This window comes from Sorex araneus, chromosome 4 (genome assembly GCF_027595985.1).
Source record: "Sorex araneus isolate mSorAra2 chromosome 4, mSorAra2.pri, whole genome shotgun sequence".
NCBI classification, from domain to species: Eukaryota; Metazoa; Chordata; class Mammalia; order Eulipotyphla; family Soricidae; genus Sorex; species Sorex araneus.
Genome location: NC_073305.1, coordinates 176,465,759 through 176,484,815, shown reverse-complemented (window position 1 = coordinate 176,484,815; position 19,057 = coordinate 176,465,759). Strand labels below are relative to the sequence as shown.

Here is a 19,057-nt window from a genome sequence, read left to right as displayed (position 1 = left end):
CATTGTAGCATCTCCAGGAGATCCAAGCGCCACGAAATGCAGCCCCAACCATTTCAGTTCAGAGCGTGCTAGTAATGAATCTTCTCAGGAAACCTCTTTGGCAGGACGGCAGTGCCCCAAGGCCCGGAGCACTCTCAGACGCGCGGCCCTGATTCAAACCCGGCCCCGCAGTCCCAAACCCCAAGGAAAAGTAATTTCTAGTTACTATTTACATGTATCTTCCTCCTTTCCCCCCTTGTAGTATAATTATCAATACACTATGAGTACGAGCAGGGAACTTCTCCAACCTTAATACCTGTAGAAGATCAGAAAACTTATTGTTAAGCTAACATTGAAAAAAGTATAAGAAAATTACTAAAATACAAAAAATGCCAGATGACCACGTAGGTCCTTCTCAAGTTTTACAATGTCATAGCTGCTATACTTGGCCAGTACATAATGAATTTTCTATTTAAAAAAATTTTTCAACTTGAGATTTCTAGATGTCCATTGCTTAAAATATCTTCTTCGTCAACCACCTCATCACTAAATATAACCTTTGCTATCCTATTTAACGGGATGAGATGTACCGACAACCATTCAGAACTTGAATGAGTTCCTACCAAGAATTCCTTCTATAAACTATGTATAAAACTTAAGATGTTCATTAAAATCTTTCATAACTTATCAATGGTAAGATGTTATAATTGAAAGCAAAAATCCTTCCTTAAACCCTTTTTACTAATGGGGGGGATGCCTTTATACCCAAATAACGAAAGTTAACTCACCATGTGTGGAGCACTGATTGTTGCTTGGAAACCTGGAAAAGAAGAAGAGAAGAACTGGTACATTCAGCAGCAAAACACATCAACTGGGCTGGAGAGATAGCACAGCGGGTAGGGCGTTTGCCTTGCACGCGACCGACCCGGGTTCAAATCCCAGCATCCCTTATGGTCCCCTGAGCACAGCCAGGGGTAATTCCTGAGTGCAGAGCCAGGAGTAACCCCTGTGCATCGCCAGGTGTGACCCAAAAAGCAAAAAAAAAAAAAAACAAAAACACAAAACAAAAAAAAAAACCACATCAACTGTTTCATACAATTCCTTTTTGGAACTTCAGAAATTCTTTTTCAGAATAAATCGTTATTCATAATCTCAAGCAAAGTAAGTTCCATCTCTGCTTTCCTTTGGAGCAACACCCAGCAGTGCTCAGGGTTTTCTCCAGGCTCTGAGCTCAGGGATCACTCCTGGAGGGCGTGGAGGACCCAAGGGGGTGCCAGGGACCAAAACCGGGTCAGCCGCGTGCAAGGCAAGTGCCCTCCCCGCTGTGCTGTCTCTCCGGCCCCTCAGTCTTGCACTTCAGAGATCTGTGATGCAGCAGCCAAGTGAAATTATAAAATATAATCAACCCAAAGGCTGACGCGCTCAACACTCCTCCTACAGCCAAAAGGGCGTAGCTATGAGAGGGAGAATTTCTGTGCATTGAATAGACAAATCCATGATGTTTTCTCTTCAAATTCAGAAACATAAAAGCAGCTTCTGGGGCTGAAGAGCTGGTACAGAGGTTAAACCTACCCCAGCTGAAAACCCGCCACCACAAGGTACCCCAAACGCTGACAAATCTAGGACCAGAAGCTCCCTGAGCTCTACTGGGCATGGCCCTGAAGACCACCCTGGTGGCTCCCGGCACTGCAGGGTCTAAGCCCTGGGCCCTGGAGTCTAACCGCATGGCCCAGCTGACCCAGAAAGAAGTCCCAGCAACGGGCCTCTCTGGTCCCCGTGAGCACTGCTTTCTGAGGCTGTCCCTACTGCCAAAAAATATGAAGGGTCGCAAGAAGACTCAATGGGCTGAACACATCTGAGAGCCTGAGTTCAACGCCTGGCACAGTACCAGCACTGCTGGGGGCAACCCCAAAGCATAGAACTGGGAGCATCCTCTGAGCATTGCCACAAAGCAGAAAAACAAAAAATAAGCAGAAAGAAACTAAGAATACAACAAGGAAATAGCCTCCCACGTATAACACATAGAGTAAGTATGCAAATCTTTGCAAAACTGAAATGCTCCACATTTCTGACAACTTAAGAAAATCTCAAGCAGGTCCCCTGAGCACGGCCAGGGGTAATTCCTGAGTGCAGAGCCAGGAGTAACCCCTGTGCATCGCCAGGTGTGACCCAAAAAGAAAAAAAAAAGAAAGAAAATCTCAAGCAACAGGCACCAAAGCCGCTTCAGGAGCTATTAAGTACCAGCACCGCAGGGAAGGCACTTGCCTTTCACACGGCCAACCCAGGTTAGATCCCCAGCACTCCACAGGGTCCCCAAAGTCACGCCACTAATGACCCCTGAGCACCACTGGGTATATCACTCACTCACACACACACACACACACACACACACACACATGCGCGCACAGGAAAAAAAAACTATTAACTACTTTAGTTTATTCTATCATTCAGAATCATTTTCATGATCTCTCAGTTTGACTCTCTTCTGGTGCCGCTTTCTCAAAACATATTTACCTGCTTCTATATCTGAAGCAATTTTTATTGAGCAGTGGTAGCAGGAGCCTTCGGGGTTCAGAAGCTCCTCAGGATTTTCTCTGCCAACTTATACTGCTTCAAAAGAGGAAGGTGTGGCAGCTTGCTGACAGAATCCTGAGGCACTTCTGAACCTCAAAGGCGCCCACTGCCAACGCTCAGCGCTTCACCAAAGCCTGCTTCAGGAGAAGGAGTTAAATATGGAGCTTTCTTGGAGCTGGAGCGATAGCACAGCGGGTAGGGTGTTTGCCTTGCACGCAGCTGACCCGGATTCGGTTCCCAGCATCCCATATGGTCCCCTGAGCACTGGCAGGGGTAACTCCTGGGTGCAGTCAGTAGTAACCCCTGGAGCATCCCCGGGTGTGACCCAAAAAGAGAAAAAAAAGGGAGCTTTCTTTACAAACACCAGCACACAGTAGGGCTGTAGGGTCAGGAAAGCAGAGAAGTCAAATGGGACTTACTCCACTTATTCCCCAATATTGACTGGTACAGACCAAAGCTCCTACGAAACAGTCCCAAGCAATAAAAGTCAGCACTCAATCTCTAAGTTTTCATTTAAAAGGTACTGGGGCCAGAGAGATAGCACAGTGGGTAGGGTGCTTGCCTTGCCTGTGGCCAACCCGGGTTTGGTCCCAGCATTTCTTATGGTCCCCAAACCCTGCCAGGAGCCATACATCTGAGTGCAGAACCAGAAGTAAACTCTGAGCACGGCCAGGTATGTCCCAACAGCCCCCCCCCCCCAAACTAGAAAAATATGTTTTTCCAATTCTTTATACATACATCATGTGTTGTTTCAGAATACAGAAAAGAAGGCCAGAACAACAGTACAGTGAGTAAGGCATCTGCCTTGCATACAGCTGACCCAGGTTCAATCCCTGGGTTCAAATCCCAGTATCCCTTATGGAGCCCCTGAGCCCACAAGGAGTGATCACGGAATTCAGAGCCAGTAGTAAAAGCCTGAGCCCAGCAGGCCTAACCCCAAAACACACCCAAAAAGGGGAAAACAGAAAAGATATTTCACATAGAGCATTTTATTAAAATCAGTAGGTTTGGGATTATAAAACTCACTGAGGCAAAAAGTTTAAATTAACAGGTGAGGGGCTGGAGCAACAGTACAGCGGGTAGGGTGTTTGCCTTGCATGCAGCCAACCCGGGTTTGATTCCCAGGACCCCATATGGTCCCCTGAGCACCTCCAAGAGTAATTCCTGAGTGCATGAGCCAGGAGTAACCCCTGTGCATTGCCGGGTGAGACCCAAAAAAAGCAAAAAAATAAAATAAAATAATTAACAGGTGATAATAAACAGTCTATTAAAAGACAAAAAAAAATTGTGTACCATGTTATTTTCACATACAGAAATTAAGGACTGGGTTAACTAAAATATGACATTTTCAGAAACTCCAAGCTTACCTATTGATTGTGGAGAATCCATGTAAGGGTTAGATTTTGCATAGTGGGAGCGGTCTGTGGCCAACATTACTTCAAATACTTTATCTGTCTTGATGATTCCATTTTCTGAAACAGAAGAGGCAAGTATTTGAAACGTGGGAGTGCAATGCTCAGATGTGTTCCCAAATGAGGACAGCTGCACTGCAGGGGACAAGACTGGACGAGGGGACAGGGACGCTGTTGCAGAGGCCCAGGTGTTTGTGGACCTGGTCCCGCAGAAGACCTCAATGTTATAGTTAAGACATCTTTGTGTTATTCTCAGTGAGTGACATATACCTGGGCCGACTGTATCTGGAAGGGTTAGATGCTATGTCATATAGTGATTTCAAAAATCCGGGAGGAGGATCAGAGCAAAGGTGTCCAGAGTTGGGGGCTGTAGATTATAAACATGGAGACACGGGCCCAGGGAGAGAGTCCAGCAGGTAGAGCATGTGGTCAGCCCAGGTTCAATCCCCCGTGTCCCACACGGTACCCAGAGCCTGCCAGGGGGGATTCTGAGTGCAGAGCCGCTGGTGTGGCCCCTCCCCCCTCAAATGGAGACATACAGCAGTTAGTCTATATAGAAAACACACATACACACACACATCTGGGGCTAAGAAAACAGGATGGACTTCTAGTTCTAAATGACAACTGCAGTAACAGAACTCAGCTAAAGCAGCCGGGGAAGAATAAGCACAGAAGAAAAACATTTCAGAGTCTCTGCAAACCCCAAGTCCTCCCCATGTCCCCCGAGGTGTAGGTGTCCACCCAGCACCACCAGCAGCGGCCCTGCACCCTTGGACCCGGGTACTAAACCATCTGGTCCGGTTGGCTGAGTATCATGGAGGGTGGACCCCAGTCCCCCTGAGAGCCATTTGGAAGGTCTCCGCCCATGAAGGAAAGAAAGAACATGTGCAAAAGAAACGAGCCTTCCAAGATCTTGAAAAGGAGAAGTCACAGAGGTGGGTGAAAATCAATCAGGCATCTTGCAGAGCATAAGAGAAATGAATCTTACAGGAAAGTCAATCGTGTTATTTGATTCCCCCAAGAGCTAAACTTGCTAAGTTTAAATAGCCCCTAACGCCACCTCGCATGAACTTATTCGTCAGTAAAGCGCTTACTAACCCACACAACATGTTTGTTCACGGACCGATGCATACCGGACACAGTACTACTTAGGACTAGAAGACTGAGCAGGGCCAGGGAGAGAAATGAAAGGGGCGAGCCTGCGTGCTCCCTCGGGGAAGCTGGGCTTCCATACCCAGCGGCACGTGGCCCCACAGAGCACCCCGGGGAGCACCCCAGGGCCATCGCACCAGGAGAAGGGCCTGCGACCTACAGAGTGTGGCCACAGAACAAAAGCAACAATGAAATAACGCCTGTCACGGGAGTTCACGGCTAAAGCATACCCCTCGCAGGCCTGAGGCCCGGGGTCCGTCCCAAGGACTGAGAGGGGGGAAAGCCCCACCAAGGACTGGGCTAAAGTACAGCACGGTACAAAGGTACAGAGCTCAGAAGGACAGGGCTGCTGTAAGCGCGGTGCGAGCAAGTCCCATCCAGCTCCCATGTTCACCCCAGTACTTCTGGGAATAGCCCTGAGAGCCTCCAGCCTTGGTGACCACAGTCACATGTACGTGAGCCCCACAAAGGAGAAGCTGCGACCCCTGGCGGGCACACACTCCAGAGATGCAGGGCCACTCGGAGGGAAGGTGAGCCCTGGGGCGCACAGCTGTAGCCCCTGGGGAGTACCTGCACAGCGGGAGGACTGTCACCGCAGGTAAGCACGACTGAGCGTGTGGTGTGTACACCACGGCCGCCTCGGCCACTGCCATGGCCGAAGCCGTCTTCTGGAACTAGGAGTCTGTGCCTATTTTCTGAGTCCCAGACCTGTGTGCACACTGACAGCTGTATTGTATGACTCCACAATTTTTTGTTTGTTTGTGGGGGGGGGGGACACACACCAGAAAAAGAAAAAAAGTTTCCATTTCTAACTTGTGGAACAAGAAACTGAGATTAGGGGCCAGAGCGATAGTATAGAGGACAGGGTGTTGGCCTTGCATGTGGCAAACCCCGGTCCTATCCCTGGCATCCCATACACTCCCCCCAGCAAGCCAGGAGTAATTCCTAAGCCCAGAGCCAGGAGTAACTCCTCAACGTTGCCAGGTATGACTCCCCCCTCCCCCCAAAAGAAAAGAAATTGAGGTTAATTTAATTAATTGAGGTTTAATTAAGTGAAAGTTAATATCATGCAAAATCATAAAAATAACCATGAAAGAGAAATCTCAAGTTAGGATAAAAGATGGAGCAGGTAGTTTCTAGGGGGTAAATACACATCTATTTTGGCACAGGTAAGCAGACAATGTTTAAAAGTCGATTTTTATTTTACTTTATTTAATTTTTGCTTTTGGGGTCACACCCGGCAATGCACAGGGGTCACTCCTGGCTCTGCACTCAGGAATTACCCCTGGCGGTGCTCAGGGGACCATATGAGATGCTGGGAATCAAACCCAGGTCAGCCACAGGCAAGGTAAATGCCCTACCGCTGTACTATCGCTCCAGCCCCTAAAAGTCAATTTTTTTTAAAAAAATGTTTAAAATTTTAAAAAGCAGGGCGAGAGAGAGAGAGAGAGAGAGAGAGAGAGAGAGAGAGAGAGAGAGAGAGAGAGAGAGAGAGAGAGAGAGTATGGGAGGTTAAGGCGCTAGCCTCACGTGTGACCCTGGTTTGGATCTCCGGCACCACATATGGTCTCCTGAGCACCAGTAGGGATAATTCTTGAGCCCAGAGCCAGGAACATCTCCTGAGCCCATCAGGTGTGGCATCCAAACCGCCCTCCCAAGTGAAAATGAAAAACAGTTTAAACCTGATTTAGAGACACAAAGAACTGAAAGGGTACTAAAAAATACTTCAATCTACAGGCCAGAGTGTAGCTCGGGACACAGGGTCTGCCATGCCCGGGTGAAGCCCTAGGGTGTCAAGGCACTGCACAGAAATAAATAATGGTCCACTCCGGGTACTGAGTCTTGGGACAGGAAGGAACCAGGAGCAAGCACCTGTTCTGTCTGGGACCACACCCAGCAATGCCCAGAGGCTCTGTGGCTCAGCACTCAGGACTCACCCAAGGCAGGGCTGGGGACTGTATGGGATGCAGGGTCTCTAACCCAGGTGGGCGGGTGTCTAACCCTGAGCACGGCAAGCGCCTGCCTGCTGTACTACAGCTGCTCTGCTCAGCCCCACAGTTGCTGCTTTCAAACAAGTCCTCTAGGGGGCAGGAGAGATTTACAGTGGGTGGGGCTCTTGCCTTGCACGTACTGATGCAGCATCCCGCATACAGCCCCCTTATCCAGCCCCTTTAGGAGACACTGCACGTGGTGGCCAGAAACGCGCACACACGAGTCCCCTATTATTCTCTCTTCAGGTACAAGTTACTTGGCTAGATAGTAATCTTTTTAATTCTCTTAACCAGTTGGCGCTCTGTGTTTATGTAGATGTCTGAACATGCATACACTTCCAATTAGCAGACACACTTCCAATTAGCAAGGCAAAAGAAGTGGTCAGGGCTTTTTCTTCGTGGCATAATCTTAATTAGGTTCAGTCTAGTCTCCCAGTAGTTCGGTGCAGCCTTACAATTAAACTCATGTCAACAGAACGTACACACGGTACTCATGAAATAGGGCTTTTCTCTTTCCCTATTTTTTGACACACTGGCTGGATACAGAAACTATCTCCAGGCTTGTAAGTGAGGAAAAACTTTAGAGAGAGCAGAGCAGGAGAGAAGGATCCGAGGGTCCCGACACCACATCAGGCATGGAATGTCGCACTGGGATTGTTCCAGAGAAGAGAAGCCTTGATTACGGTGACACCACTGATATTTCAGACTTCATTTATAACAAAAGATACCCTCGAGAATATGAGAAAGAAAATGATATCAGTCTAGAATACGGGAACGGAGGGGCCAGAGAAGAGAACAGCATGGACGGCGCTTGCCTCGCATGCAGCCGACCCAGGTTTGATCCCGGGCACTCCACAAGGTCCCCCAAGCACTGCCAGAAGTGAATGATTCCTGGGCAGTCAGGAGTAATCCCTAAACACTGCAGGTGTCAGGAATAGTCTCTGAGCACTGCCTGATGTGGCCCGAACTAAATAAGAAAAAAAAAAAAAAGAAGGAAGGAAGGAAAGAAGGAAAGAAGGAAGGAAGGAAGGAAGGAAGGAAGGAAGGAAGGAAGGAAGGAAGGAAGGAAGGAAGGAAGGAAGGAAGGAAGGAAGGAAGGAAGGAAGGAAGGAAAGAGATTAATTTTAAGCCATAAACTCTAAATTTGCTACCAAAGTTATAGCTCATAAGAGAATTACCTTAATTTCTACTTAAAGCAGTTAATCATCTCTATTTTTTCTCAACAATCGAGGAAATTAGAAAAAGGGTGACCTTCTACTTTCCATCTAGAATAATCACGCAGATTAAGTAGAGCTTGACTCAGTACTGAAAGTCTTAAACAGAGTTGTTTTCAATTCCCACGGCATGATGAGGGGCCAGGGAGCGTGCAGCAGGTAGGGCGCTTGCCGTGCACATGGTGGGCTGGGTTTGATCCCTAGCAGCTCCTGGCCCTGCCAGGAGTGAGCTCTGAGCACAGAGCCAAGGTAACTCCTGAGCACTACCTCGGGTGGGCCCCAAACCAACAAAAAAACACCCTACAATCCAAAAAGAAGTTTAGGTAACAGCAAGTTCTAGGACATGTCAGCTGGGCCAGAGTGATAGTAGAGCAGTGGGGAGCTTGCCCTGCACAGGGCAGCCCCAGTGCTGCACCCCTCACGGTCCCAGGCCCCACAGGGAGTAAGTCCTGAGCGAGGTCAGGAGTAAACCCTGAGCACAGCCAGGTGTGGCAAAAAAAAAAAAAAAAAATAGTATTATCTAAGTAGCAGATTCTTCTAAAACAATTTTTTTTTCTTTTTGGGTCACACCTGGTGATGCACAGGGGTTACTCCTGGCGGTGCTCAGGGGACCATATGGGATGCTGGGAATCGAACCCGGGTCAGCCGAGTGCAAGGCAAACGCCCTACCCGCTGTACTATTGCTCCAGCCCCTCAAAAACAATTCTTTGGTACCAGATAGAAAGTACAGTTGCTTTGCACACGACTGACCAAGTTCTATCCCAGTATATGGCCCCGTGGACACCACCAAAAATGACCCCTGAGCACAGCGGTAAGAGTAAGCCCTGAGCACTACCCACTGCGAGGTAGAGTGCGAGAGCTAAACAAAACAACCAACCACAATTTAAAAATTAAAAAAGAGGGGCTGGAGAGATAGCACAGCGGGTAGGGCGTTTGCCTTGTACGCGGCCGACCCGGGTTCAAATCCCAGCATCCCATATGGTCCCCTGAACATGGCCAGGGGTAATTCCTGAGTGCAAAGCCAGGAGTAACCCCTGTGCATCGCCAGGTGTGACCCAAAAAGCAAAAAAAAAAAAAAAGAAAACAAACAAAAACCGGGGATGGAGCAATAGCACAGTGGGTAGGGTGTTTGCCTTGCACTTGGCCGACCCAGGTTCGATTCCCAGCATCCCATATGGTCCCCTGAGCACTGCCAGGGTTAATTCCTGAGTGCAGAGCCAGGAGTAACCCCTGTGCATTGTCGGGTGTGACCCCCCCCAAAAAAAGCAAAAAAAAACCTATCTCTAAACAGATATAACTAGCCCCTTAAATCTATTTTTCAAAGGAAGATTTTGGGGGAACTCACTACTGCTCTGAAAAAAACTAAGATGTGATTTAAGAACTCTAAAATACTAGGATGGGGGCGGCGGCGGTTGGTTCAACAGGCCAGAGTGCATCCTTTGCAAGCAGGAGGCCCAGGCTTGATCCCAGCACCAACTGGTCACCAGAGCACCATCAGAAGTGGCCCCTGACTGCCATGTGTGGCCCCAAAACTAAGTAAGGAAGTAACAGGTAATCAGGCCAGGCCTGTGGCTCGGTGGCGGAGGACATGCCTTCAACCCCCAGCAGGGAGATGTAGAATAAAATAATAACCATGCATCAATTTCTGTGTCAAAGCATGGGGCCGGTGTCTCTCTCTCTCTCTCTCTCTCTCTCTCTCTCTCTCTCTCTCTCTCTCCTCCCTCTCTCTCTCTCTCTCTCTCTCTCTCTCTCTCTCTCTCTCTCTCTCTCTCTCTCACACACACACACACACACACACCCTCCCCCCAGATGACTTCATGCATTTCATTATGCAAGTAGTCTTTGGAAGGGATTTAGAGGTCTAGCAGGTATTCGGACTGCTAACAAATCTCCTCCACAATACCCTTTACAGAGGAAGGGTCAGCCATTCTTGCTTCTACATATCCAATGACAGAAAAAAAAGAACTTTCCAAAGCCAACTCTAATTGTTAGAACTGCCCTGTGAATGCTTCCTTATAATGAGTCCAAACCTGCCTCCCATTTGTCCTGGATTGACCCTCTACGACACGCCATTTCTTTTGAGTATTTCAACACCCTTGCTCTCTTAGGCGTCCTCATTGCTACAACAACCTCCATCTCATCAAACCATCCACATAAAATGCTGACCCTCTTGTCATCTTCATCACTCTGGTGTGACAATAATCTTTGGTCAAAGCATGTTGGCCAGTGCTGAATGTAATGCCAATAAAATGTGACTTTGAAAGATCGGGGTTAAAGATACGACATCAAGGTTTAGGGGCTGGCCACTGGAATGATCTGCCATTCTTTGAGTTAGAAATGAGTGAATAAGCAACACAGATTTTGGACGGAAGTGCAAAGGAAATTGGGAAAGCAAGTTTTTCTTGACAGGGAAGGGTTGGTTTAGGATAACTAAGAGGAGGGCCCAGAACAATACTACAGCAGGTAAGGCGTTAGCCTTGCATGCAACTGACCCAGGTTCAATCCCCCACATCCCACCTGGTTCTCCTGAGCCCACTCGGACTAACTCCTGAGGACAGAGCCAGGATTAAGCCCTGAGCACTGCCAGGGGTGACCCCAAAACAAAACAAAGAACAGGACCGTCATTTCCTGATTCTAAATGAGGCCCTAATTTTGTAAAACAGCCTCCACTAAGAAGTGTATTTTCTGGGTATGCCTGACCCAGGAGTCTTCCATTAGACCCAAGCACCTCTCAGTGTAGCCCCAAACCCAAAACAAAGGGAAAAAAATTCTAATGAGAGTTATTTTCTTTTCTACGAGTGGCCTAATAGTGGCTAAGAACCACTCTAAATAACATAAGAAATTTCTGCTTGCAGAAATATTTAAAGGTACAAAAACTACAAATTACAATGATGTTTTAATGGGGGGCAGGGCTCAGGGGACCATACATGGTGCGGATACTGGAACCAAGTAACCAGCATGTACAGCAAGTACCCTACCCACTGTACTCTCTCCCGTGCACACCAACTATTCACACATCCTCCATTTAAGTGTCTGCTTTTGGTGTCTGGGACTTACAAGGGTCGAAATAATGCAATAAACAATCTAATGTAATAACTGAAAATAATGTAATAAATCCCTCTCAGAGAGCCCGGCAAGCTATCGAGAGTATCCTGCCTGCACGGCAGAGCCTGGCAAGCTACCCGTGGCATGTTCGATATGCCAAAAACAGTAACAAGTCTCACAAGGGAGACATTACTGGTGCCTGCTTGAGCAAATCAATGAACAACGGGACGACAGTGCTACAGACAGTGCTAATGTAATAAATGTCTTCTTAGTTTTCATTTTGTTTTTGGGCCACACCTGGCAGTGCTCAGGGCTTACTCCAGGCTCTGCACTCAGGGATCACTCCTGGTGGGGCTTCGGCAACCATACAGGGTACTGGGGATTGAACCCGGGTCAGCCAATATAAAGCAAACACCTTACCTACACTGCATTATCACTCCAACCACTTCTCTCCTTAGTATCTTACTTAAACCCTCGACCCCCCTTCAATAAAAACTTGCTTTCCACAACCTTGCAGTCCCTTCTTAGATCCGTGTTCCTTGTTCACTTATAATTTCCAACTCAAAACACAGCAAAACAGTCCAGTCGCCCAGGCCCTAAACCTTTGTGTCGTATCTTTAACTCCATTCTTTCTCTCATACTTCAAATGCAACCTAGCACACTCTATTTTCTCTGCCCAGAACACTCAGCTACCAACTCTTATTTGCATGGCTTGAATTTCTTCCCTCTCGTCCAAATCTTTGCTCAGATGACACCTTAGCAGGCCTTCTCCCCTACAAATGCAAATCTACTACCCCAGAGTTCTTTCCTTTTCTTCTTACTTCGTCACTTTATCAAGTGACGTACTATTTTATTTGTCTGTCCCATGTTCAAAGTAAGCTGCACAAAGAGTAATACTTGTTGTACTTGCAGCTCAGCTCCTCTCGCTGTCCAGCATATACAAGACAGTCCAGGGATCAGTTGACTGACAAAGTCCATAAATATTATTTATGCAGTCTAACACATTCAAGGATTCAAAGAGGGCCGGGGAGATGGCTCAAAGGTCTGGCGCACATGCTTTGCATGCAAAGGGCCCAGGTTCAATCTCTGGCATGCATAATGCTCCGAGAACTGCCAGGAGCATGCCCTAGTACCCGACCGGGAGTGGCATCTGAGCACTGCCAATACAGACAGAAAAAACATACATAAAACGCCAATGTGAGATTTGGGTTCACATTCCGAGGATTAAGCAGACTTGGCTGTCCAAACTAGGTTAATTTGTTCATTCACGCTTTCAAAATAATACCTTAATACACACATTTTTTAATACACGTCAACTCTACAGATCTGTGCTATCCAGTTTGGTAACCATATGGTAAGTTAATTGAAATAAGAGGTGAAAAATGCAGCTTTTCAGTGCTACTAACAGTTCAAATGCTCAACGTCACATGTAACCCGTGGTTACCCTAAAGACCAGCACAAACAGACAGTACAGAGAGCAAGGTAATGAACTGTATTGCTACTGGGTTTTCTCCTTTCACATTTTATTTTAAAACATGGTATCGATCCAGCTGAACGGCAGGTGGCGTGGCTCAGCGGTAAAGTGCATGCTCTGCATGACTGAGACCTGGGTTCAATTAACCATGTAATTTCAGTTCTCAAAAGGGTTGGCCTGGGAGCAGCAGCAACATTATTTACAAAGTGCCAAGAGGGCCGGGAAAGATAGGGCATTTGGCTTCCACTGAGCCGAACCGCGTTTGATCCCCAGCATCCCATATAGTCCCCTGAGCACCCCCAGGAGTATATTCCTGAGTGCAGAGCCAGGAATAACCCCTGAGCACTGCCAGGTGTGCGCCCCCCCCACACACACACACACAAAAGGAGGACGACGAGGAGGAAGAAATTGCTAGAATACAAACTCTAAACTCGGCAATTTGTGTTTCATCTTTTGTGGGTTACTGGGGTAGGGGAGGGAGGGCTTCCCAGTGTAGTTCAGGGGTCACCAGGGACCACAGCCAGCCACACAGTAAGTGCCAGTTTGGGATCCATCAAAATGTGGGGCCTCATGGATGCAAAGCATGAGTCCAGCCCTGTGTGCTCTCTCTCCAGCCCCAGCAATTGGTGTCTGAGTCACAGTCGGCTGATGCAGACTATGGAGCCACTCAAACTCACACCAGTATTCTAGGTGATTTAACAGCACGGCCCAGAGAGGTAGTACAGAATACGCTGGCCTAGCATGTGGTATGAATCCCAGCACTTCAAAAACTGCCAGGTGTGGCCCAAACACCAATGAGCCACCAAAAGAAAAAAAAATTAAATAAGAGCAACAAAAATCAAGTAAGTCAACATAAGCCAGTGTTTCTCATCAGAGCCCATACGGCCCCAGGATAGTCCAATGGGGCCATAAGTAAAATGCATATGAAGAGAGAACCTTGGCCCAAGGCTGGGGGGAACCATGATACATGAGACTAGGGAGTTGATCAGTAGGACATGGGGGGGAGGGGCGCCCGGGGGACAGGGAGGGGAAGGAACAGGTCAGAAACGGGCTGCAGTCGAGAAAAAGTTGAGAAAAGCTGACATAGCTATGCTATATTATGAAATATGTAACGTTTCAAGGAAAAAGAAATCGAGTTTAGGCAACTGCCCTGCACACAGCTAACCCTGGCTTGAACCCAGTTACTGCAGAAGGTCCCTCAAGCACCAGCAGGAGTAATCGCTGAGCACAGAGCCAGGAGAAAACCCTAAGCACCACCAGGTGTGATGGGGGAAAAAATTTTTAATTGAAATTAAAAAAAAAAACCCACCAATTATTCACTTAATTTCTTTTTCTTTGCTTTTGGGCCACAGTTGGTGGTGCTCAGGGCTTACTCCTGGCTCTGTACTCAGGGATCACTCCTGCAGGGCTCAGCAGACTACAGATCAGGTGCTGGGACTAAAACCAGGTTGGCCATGCACAAGGCAAGCACCCTACCCATTGTACTATCCCCCTGGCCCTATGAACTTCATTCCTTTTGGAAAAAAAGAAAAAAAATACACACACACACACACACACACACACACACATAGTGAAACTGTCCAAGAGAGCTAGTTCGGGGATTGAAGGCATATATTCTGCTAGTGCCAGGACCAAGCTCAATCCCGATAACTCAATGACCCTCCCCCAAAAGCAGTGGAGAACCCTTGGCACCCCCACAAGTGGCCCTGGTAGCCCCCAGACCACAGAGCCCTAGCAGTGCCACACTGCTGGGCCTGAGCATTGAACTCTCCAGCCCGATTCTGTCGGTACAGAATTAAGAGGATCGGCCCCCCCCCCCCAGTCAGTGTGGGCAGGCACAGGTGGTGGGGGAGAGTGTATAGGCACACACGCAGGCCCCGATGCAATCATTGGCGGCACTCCCCAGTGCTCGGCAGGCCATAGCTCAATCACTTGAGGAGCTTCCTCCAGAATCACATCTTCTCAGCACCCAGAGGAATACTTAACAGTGAAACAACCAGAAAGGAGAAACTTTCCATTTTTGTGTCAACTGAAACTGAAGTTCTCACATAAGCAAAACTCACTTTTACAATAAACAGATAAAAATAAAACCGAGGGCCGGGAGACAGTTCAAAGGGCTGGAGCCCATTCTGCACAGGGGAGCCCTAGGCTAGGACCCCCGACATAGCATGGTACCCTAAGCAGTCCTGGCGGTGACACTCCTCCCAAGCACTGAGCCCCCTGGCACTGCCAGGGTTGACCAAAACAGCAGCACTGCACTCTCGGCCCCATTGTTCATCGATTTGCTCGAGCAGGCACCAGGAACGTCTCCATTGTGAGACTTGTTGTTACTGTTCTTGGCATATCGAATATGCCACGGGTAGTTGCCAGACTCCGCCATGTGGGCAGGATACTCTTGATAGCTTGCCGGGCTCTCTGAGAGAGACGGAGGAATCGAACCCAGGTTGGCCGCATGCAAGGCAAATACCCTACCTGCTGTGCTATCACTCCAGTCTGACCAAAACAGTAAAAGAATTAAATAAGGGTCAGAGAGACAGTATGGTAAGTTGGGCACTTGCCTTAAAAGCAGCAAACCCAGATTCCATCCCCAGCACCCCATAGGGGAGCCTGAGCATCTTCAGCACAGTTGGGAGTGAGGCCTGAGCACTGCAAGTATGGCCCATAACACAAAAGCAAAGAATTAAGAATTCACCAAAAGCCTTAAACTAAAGCTGCACAAATTATCAGAGGCTGAATAATAATCTATGTAGTCTCTCATCACAGAGCTAACCCAGAACTAAATATTTTTAACATTCATGGATATTAAATATTTGTTATGGGTTCTGGTAGAAAACATCCTTAGAAATTTCAGCTGTGGGGGCTGGAGCGATAGCACAACGAGTAGGGCGTTTGCCTTGCACGTGGCCGACCCGGGTTCAATTCCCAGCATCCCATATTGTCCCCCAAGCACTGCCAAGAGTAATTCCTGAGTGCATAAACCAGTCAAGTAACCCCTGTGCATTACTAGGTGTGACCCCAAAAAGCAACAAAAATTAAAATGAAATTTTGGGGCTGGAGCAATAGCACAGCGAGTATGGCGTTTGCCTTGCAACGCAACCAACCCGGGTTTGATTCCCAGCATCACATATGGTCCCCTGAGCACTGCCAGGAATGACTCCTGAGTGCAGAGCCAGGAGTAACCCCTGTGCACTGCCAGGTGTGACCCAAAAAGAAAAAAACATTCAGCTTTATCCAGTTACAATTCGTCTACAGAATGCTTCAGGTGGGTTTACTATAACAATAAGCAGGCACAAGACTATAGGATATTTTTATGGAAATATTCTGAGGCTGAGCAGACTGTTCAAAGGGCAGGAGGCCCAGGGTGGCCAGAAGTAGCCCCCACTTCCACCCTCCCCCACAACCCAGAATAGCACCCCAGCCCAGAACATGGGACACCCCAAAACAATTTTACAACAGAGAAATACGTGTGGCCCGTAGGAACGTAATTCGTGTATGATAGTCCTGCCCCTGCATATTCACAAAGCTTCCATAAAGTGAACTTAACAGAGCGACTATTTACCCTATTAAACACTAAGGGGAGCCGGAGAGAGGACAGGGAGAAAGGAAGGTCTGCCCACGGCACCCTGCTGACCCTGTTCAACCCCAACACTCCAAAGCCGGAGCTCGCCAGGAGTGCTCCCGCATACAGAGCCAGGAATAAGCCAGAGCACTGCTGGATGTGGCCTAGAAAACATATGAAATATTTTCTTTAAAGTAATGGCAGTTTGGGGCTGGAGCAATAGCACAGCGGGTAGGGCGTTTGCCTTGCACGCGGCCGACCCGGGTTCGATTCCCAGCATCCCATATGGTCCCCTGAGCATCGCCAGGAGTAATTCCTGAGTGCAAAGCCAGGAGTAACCCCTGTGCATTGCTGTGTGCCCCCCTCCAAAAAAACAGAATTAAAGTAAGGACAGTTTCCAAGTCCTGGGGTGCTATTTGGGGGAGGGCGGAGGTCAAGGGGGCTGGAGAGACAGTACAGCCAGGAAGATGCTTGCCATGAATGCGGCCCACCTGGATTCCATGCCCGGCATCCCATAAGGTCCCTACAAGAGTGGATCCCCCAAGAGTGGCCGGGGCTGATTCCTGAGTGAAGAGCCAGGGGTAAGCCCTGAGCATCCCTGGGGTGTGGCCCCCAAAACAAAACAAACAAAACCCTTCAAATGATTAATATTAAGTACTAAACCATGCACACCGCACTACTCTTTCTCATCGTTATCTTGATATTCCTGGCAAAACACTAATTACAATTACTTATGGCGGGGTAGGGGGGTGGGGGGGTATGTTCTTTGAGAAAACACAAAAGGGATTTTTTAAACCGCGTCCTCCTCGGGGAGGTCACAAACAGAATCTGGAGATAGGACAATACCCAGGAAAGAGCTACACAACACGACACACCACAAACAGAAATGTGCCCGTGGCTGGCCAGGCTGCATTGGTGACACCGGTGAGGGGCTGGAGCGAGGGGCTGGGGAAGCGCGGGCGCGTCACAATTCCAGCCCGGGTCAGGGGTACCGTGTGTTGCGGGGGGGGGGGGGGGGCGGGGAGTAGGGGGAGGGGTGGCGAGAGGAGGGGCCGCGGTCCTCCCGTTGTCCCGACTGGACCGCGACGCCCTATTTCCATGCACAAACACAAAGTGACCCAAACGCTTCATCCCAGCCTCCCCAGCCCGTGGAATACAAGGACCACAGGAAAACCCCCCTTTAAAAGAGGGCCTTCGTCTAGGGCAAATGCATGTCCCGGAAAAGTTAGGAGCCGGCCCCTCGCAGGCCCCCTCTCCGGGCTGTCTCCGCGCACCCCCCGAGCCCGAGTCCCGCGCGCCCCGGGCACCCCCGCGCCCCCCCCGCAAGTTTCTCCACCGCCCGGCGCCCGCGCCCGCGCCCCGCCTCGGCCCGGCGCTATCAGCCCGCGGCATCTCCCTCCGGAGGAAAAACCGCCGGGCGGGGGCGGCCCGGGTGCCCAGCGCGCCCGCCGCCAGGTCCAGGGGTGCAGCCGGGGCCGGGGGCGCGCGGGGGGCGCGGGGGGGAGCCGTCTCCCCCAGCCCCAGGCACGCCCCTCGCCCACCGGCCCCGAGCGGGCACCTCGAATGACAGCCTGAGCCTCCCCTCCACCACCCTCCCGGCCCGGGGCCGGCCCCCGGCTCGGGTGGCCGCGGAGTGACAGTGCCGGGTGGGGGGTGCGGGGAGCGGGGCGGGCGGGCGGGCGGGAGAAGGCGGAGAGGCAGCGGCGGCGCAGGGCGCTCGCGCCGGCCGGGGCTCCCGGGCCACGCTGGCCCCCGGGGACGGAGCCCGCTCCGGGCCCGGCCTGGCCCGGCCCGGCCCGGCCCGGTGGCCCCGCGGCGGCGGCCGGCCCGCGGGCGGCACTTACTGCGGAGATTGTGGATCAGCTCCGAGTGGCTGGCGCCGCCGGATTTCCAGGCCATCGCGAGGCACACCCGGAGCAGGTACAGAAGCGCCTTCAGCGCGGCGACGGTGCCGAACAATTTCCCTAAGAGTGAGACCACTTCCCACACGGTTACCGCCCCGCCCGCGTCCCCGGCGGAGTCGCCGCGGTTACTGCCGTCGCCGCCGCCGCCGCTGCCGCCACTGCGCGCTCCCGGCATCCCCCGCGGCACGCATGCGCCCTGTGACGCCGGGCGCGGCCGGGCGGGGCCGGGCGGGGCCGCGGGCGGGCGCGGTTGCCCCGGACGCGCGCCGAGGCCGGGCTGAGTCAGCGCCGCTGCTGCGGCGGCGGCGGCACGTGCCCTCTTCCCGCAGCCGCGGACTGCGCGCCCGCTTCGCGCCGAGCCCCGGACAGCTGGGCCCGAGGCTCTCGGCGCGGGCCCGGCGCGGGCTCCGGTGCGGGGCGCGTAGCAACGTGCCGCCGCCGCCGCCCCCGAGCTCGGCTCCTGCGCCGCCGGGTCAGCTGTTGCGAGCGCGGGGCTGCTCCTATGGCTGTCCAGGTTGCTAGGCGGTGGGCTTCCTCCGTCCGCTCCTCGCCCAACCCAGCGCGCGCATGTTTGGGTCCGTCGGCGGCTTGAGCTCCCGACGCCGGCGCCTGAGTCCTCGGGGTCGCCGCGGAGGGCCCAGGTCCGCTCCGACGCGTCCGCGCTCCGGCCCCTCTGGCAGCGGGACAAGGACTAACCCTCTGAGCAGGGACTTTGGGACCTTGCTTTGTTTATTCACAGCTAACTCTTAGATC

General features: G+C 50.7%; 1 protein-coding gene across 4 annotated transcripts in view; it reads right to left on the bottom strand.

Annotated features, from left to right (window-relative positions):
* Nucleotides 1-18,524, bottom strand: part of PCMT1 (protein-L-isoaspartate (D-aspartate) O-methyltransferase) — a 48,038-nt gene extending 29,514 nt beyond the window's left edge. Inside the window, exons 1-3 of one of the 4 annotated variants that reach the window (XM_055136102.1) lie at nucleotides 18,245-18,524; nucleotides 3,921-4,025; nucleotides 768-799 (exon numbers count right to left, since the gene is read on the bottom strand). In XM_055136102.1, the coding sequence (XP_054992077.1) occupies nucleotides 768-799; nucleotides 3,921-4,025; nucleotides 18,245-18,479 (372 nt within the window). In that variant the 5' untranslated portion in view covers nucleotides 18,480-18,524. The remainder of the gene's footprint in view (nucleotides 1-767; nucleotides 800-3,920; nucleotides 4,026-18,244) is intronic. The other 3 variants (XM_055136105.1, XM_055136103.1, XM_055136104.1) reach the window with 3 other exon arrangements.
* Nucleotides 18,525-19,057: the final 533 nt, after the last annotated feature.